The sequence below is a fragment of the Procambarus clarkii genome, chromosome 48 (assembly GCF_040958095.1).
Source record: "Procambarus clarkii isolate CNS0578487 chromosome 48, FALCON_Pclarkii_2.0, whole genome shotgun sequence".
Taxonomy (NCBI): Eukaryota; Metazoa; Arthropoda; class Malacostraca; order Decapoda; family Cambaridae; genus Procambarus; species Procambarus clarkii.
Genome location: NC_091197.1, coordinates 12778644 through 12782665, shown reverse-complemented (window position 1 = coordinate 12782665; position 4022 = coordinate 12778644). Strand labels below are relative to the sequence as shown.

Here is a 4022-nt window from a genome sequence, read left to right as displayed (position 1 = left end):
AGGAAGGAGTAACTAGTTTCCAGGAAGGAGTAACTAGTTTCCAGGAAGTAGTAACTAGTTTCCAGGAAGGAGTAACTAGTTTCCACGAAGGAGTAACTGGTTTCCAGGAAGGAGTAACTAGTTTCCAGGAAGGAGTAACTAGTTTCCAGGAAGGAGTAACTAGTTTCCAGGAAGGAGTAACTAGTTTCCAGGAAGTAGTAACTAGTTTCCAGGAAGGAGTAACTAGTTTCCAGGAAGGAGTAACTAGTTTCCAGGAAGTAGCAACTAGTTTCCAGGAAGGAGTAACTAGTTTCCACGAAGGAGTAACTAGTTTCCAGGAAGGAGTAACTAGTTTCCAGGAAGTAGTAACTAGTTTCCAGGAAGGAGTAACTAGTTTCCACGAAAGAGTAACTAGTTTCCAGGAAGGAGTAACTAGTTTCCACGAAGGAGTAACTAGTTTCCACGAAGGAGTAACTAGTTTCCACGAAGGAGTAACTAGTTTCCAGGAAGGAGTAACTAGTTTCCACGAAGGAGTAACTAGTTTCCACCAATAATAACTAGAACAATCTTGTATGATTGGAAAAAGAAATTCATAGAAAAATTAAATTTACTTGCAATAAATGCAAAGGTGAAAACAAGCCAAACCAGCTCTGCACGCAAAAAACACGAGTCTCTCTCTCTCTCTTATAAAAACACGAGATGCGTTCTGCACTCAGAAACGCGAACCGTACCAGAACAAAAAAAAAAACGCGAAGCACGCACTATTCACAAAACGCGAGTCACGTTCCACACTCAAAACGCCTAAGTACACTTTAACTAACGAGCCTTTGCTCTGTTTGCACTTAACAAGAACGTATATTTTTCTTTTCCCGAGAAAAATGTACTGAGTCTTACCATAAACAAACAAAACTGATCGCTGTTTGTTTTCAGGTAGCAATTACCATTATAGCCACAATGTCTCCATTAATCCCACTCCTTGTTTCATTGTGTAGTTCAGGAGAAAATGACCATTTGGTCACCACTTGGTCCGGGAGACATCTCCCGTCACGCAGGGTGCAGTTGCGCCTCCACAGATCTCCAGTATCATCTTTTGATACTGGTAATGGCTCGAAAGGGCTACCACTTACGGGCTATTCATGCCCGTGCCACCTCTTGGGTGGCTTAATCTTCATCAATCAATCAGGAGAAAATAAGGACTAATGGACAAGAGTTCCTAGGATGGATTTCCGATATTCCAAGAACGGTCGTATAGGCTTGTTAATAAGCGCCATTTTCTAAAATATATATTTTCATTAGACACAACGAATTCTCCTATAGATTACACCCCCCCCCCCTCGAAAAATGGTCGAGTAACTAGTTTATTGCAAAATTTGGCGATGTTGCATATGGAAATTCACTTTTTACGGCACCCTGTTTGCATGACCTGAAACCAACGCGTTTATCGACAAGACTTCCAATACGGAGGAAACTCCGGTTCAGCGTAGTATAATTTGCTCAATCTAACTTTCCTCATGCAGCTTCCTGGAGACGGTACAGCAGCTAGGAGGAGGAGGAGGAGGAGGAGGGTACAGCACCGATGATGCGGTGGTACAGCCGCATAGAGGAGGGGAGTACAGCAACTTAAAGGGATATAGTAGCATGCAGGCGATGAGTCACAATAACGTGGCTGAGGTATGTTGACCAGATCACACACTAGAAGGTGAAGGGACGACGACGTTTCGGTCCGTCCTGGACCATTCACAATCGACTTGAGAATGGTCCAGGACGGACCGAAACGTCGTCGTCCCTTCACCTTCTAGTGTGTGGTCTGGATATAGTAGTATTCAATATTAATATACCAGAAGGGAGAGGTACCTCGGGTCGACCCGGTACCCAGACGTACCCGGTACTTGGGTCGACCCAACATCATTCCACCAAAAACAAATCCATGGAAAAATGAACAGAAACAACAGTAATAAACGGTAACATTAACGGCGGCCTCCCAACGTCTGTCAACACCGCCCTCGTCTGTCTGTCTGTCTCTCTCTCTCTCTCTCTCTCTCTCTCTCTCTCTCTCTCTCTCTCTCTCTCTCTCTCTCTCTCTCTCTCTCTCTCTCTCCTCTCTCTCTCTGCTCAATTTTGCATCCGTTCTCTTTTCTGCATCTGTTCGTGTCTTTCTGGTTTTCTCTGTGTTTCTCTCCGTCTCTCTCTGTCTCTGGATGCAAGGGTGTTGTCGAGACAGAGGGTCTGAGCGTATCCATTACTACCAGGATGTGTGTGGGGGACCCACATGGGTGCAGACTCGAGAAACAGCAGGATGGTGATGGGGATGGATGGGAGGTGGTAGTGGTCCTATCCCAAATCCTCATCCTAATATCCTTTCCAAGTGCTATATAGTCATGATGGCTCCCTGATAACGACCTTATCTTACGTCGCGACTCTTCAACCACCTATTTTGCAACAAGAATAAATCCACGATCAGATTTATATGGTAACATCGACTTTGATCACACATAAGACAAGACAAAGGAATCCCATCCTCCGTCTTCGTGTGCTGCGTGCTTCTGTTTTGTTCCATTTGTTTCAGGCTTCAACTCACTCTTTGCCAGACCTCGTTGTCCTCCCGTTCGTCTTGTGTGCTTGGGATGGAAGAGGAGAGGTCGTAGAAGTTGGAGGGTGAAGGGGGGAAAGGAATAGGTGGGATGGGAGTGGGGAGACATCTCCCGTCACGCAGGGTGCAGTCGCACCTCCACAGATCTCCAGTATCATCTATTGATACTGGTGATGGCTCAGAAGGGCCACAACTTATGGGCTATTCATGCCCGTGCCACCTTTTGGGTGGCTTAATCTTCATCAATCATCAATCGGGATGGGAGTCATTTATTCTGGTTGTGGTTACTATTAAAGTACTGAAAGAGGTCATTCAATAAAAGATCATTCGTGGGTTTAATTGGACTGTACATCCTGTAGAACAGCTTCACACCTGTTTTGGGGATGTTGCTATACCTGTGTTAACTATTCTATAGGGTGTCCATCAAGGCCGAACAAACTCCTGTCACAAAGGAACCGAAGATAGAAATAAGATTTGATTATGTTTATTATATTCTTTCTATAGTTCACTCAATTTTAAAAGCGTTCGTAAGCATTTGCATCCTTCAGTACTATTACTTTTCACACCTTCGTGTGTGTATGTGTAATTTACTAATCTTTATTAATATACTTTATATATATATATACATACATATTCAGCTTCCCGTGTAGTGATGTAAATATCACTAAATCCATTGCAAAGCAACGCCCAGTCCAGATGAAAGGCAACGTTTTGAGTGCATTTGCCGCTCTCAGCGGTAAGCACCTGCCTTTCCAGCCGACAGCCAACCCCCCCCCCCTTGGGCTAGACGGTAGAGCGACGGTCTCGCTTCATGTAGGTCGGCGTTCAATCCCCGACCGTCCAAGTGGTTGGACACCATTCCTGCCTCCCGTCCCATCCCAAATTCTTATCCTGATCCCTTTCAAGTGCTATATAGTCGTAATGGCTTGGCGCTTTTCCCCTGATAGTTCCTTCCTTCCTTCCTTTCCCCCACCACCCACCCGACAACTACATTCCCACTCCACCCGTCAGACCTGTAAGGAAAATATTATAACATGGAGCAAATCCTGCTTCAAGATCCTGTTTCTCTTTCGGCATTTGCCTGGTAACACAACAAGGAGGTTACTGGTAAGTCTGAGACGATCTGTAAGTTTTTTGGGTTGGATGGGTTCGGGTAGTGGTGACTGGACGTGTTTGTCTGTTTGGGAATGATTGGGGTGTTTGGAAATATTTAGAAATTGAAATTGGATGCGTATTAAAAAAAAGCGACAGAAATACCAGGAATGCAATTCGTGATTCAAGGAATGTTGCACAAATGAAACGAGTTGTTAACACGTAATTTTGTGAAAGAATGCAGATAACTATACTGCAATTTGACGAAGTATTAAGTTAACAAATTTATATGTATCATGCAAAGATTAAAGCTTTTTTAGAATAAAGGTGAAACGAACGTTCAGAAAATCATTAAGCACTC

The 4022-nt window shown here is 44.0% G+C and overlaps 1 protein-coding gene across 1 annotated transcript in view; it reads left to right on the top strand.

The window, feature by feature from the left end:
• LOC138351086 (uncharacterized) overlaps positions 1-533 on the top strand; it is a 1635-nt gene extending 1102 nt beyond the window's left edge. Inside the window, exon 2 of the mRNA XM_069302713.1 lies at positions 1-533. This exon is cut by the window's left edge and continues 460 nt beyond it. Coding sequence (XP_069158814.1) covers positions 1-533 — 533 coding nt within the window.
• The last annotated feature ends 3489 nt before the right edge of the window (positions 534-4022 follow it).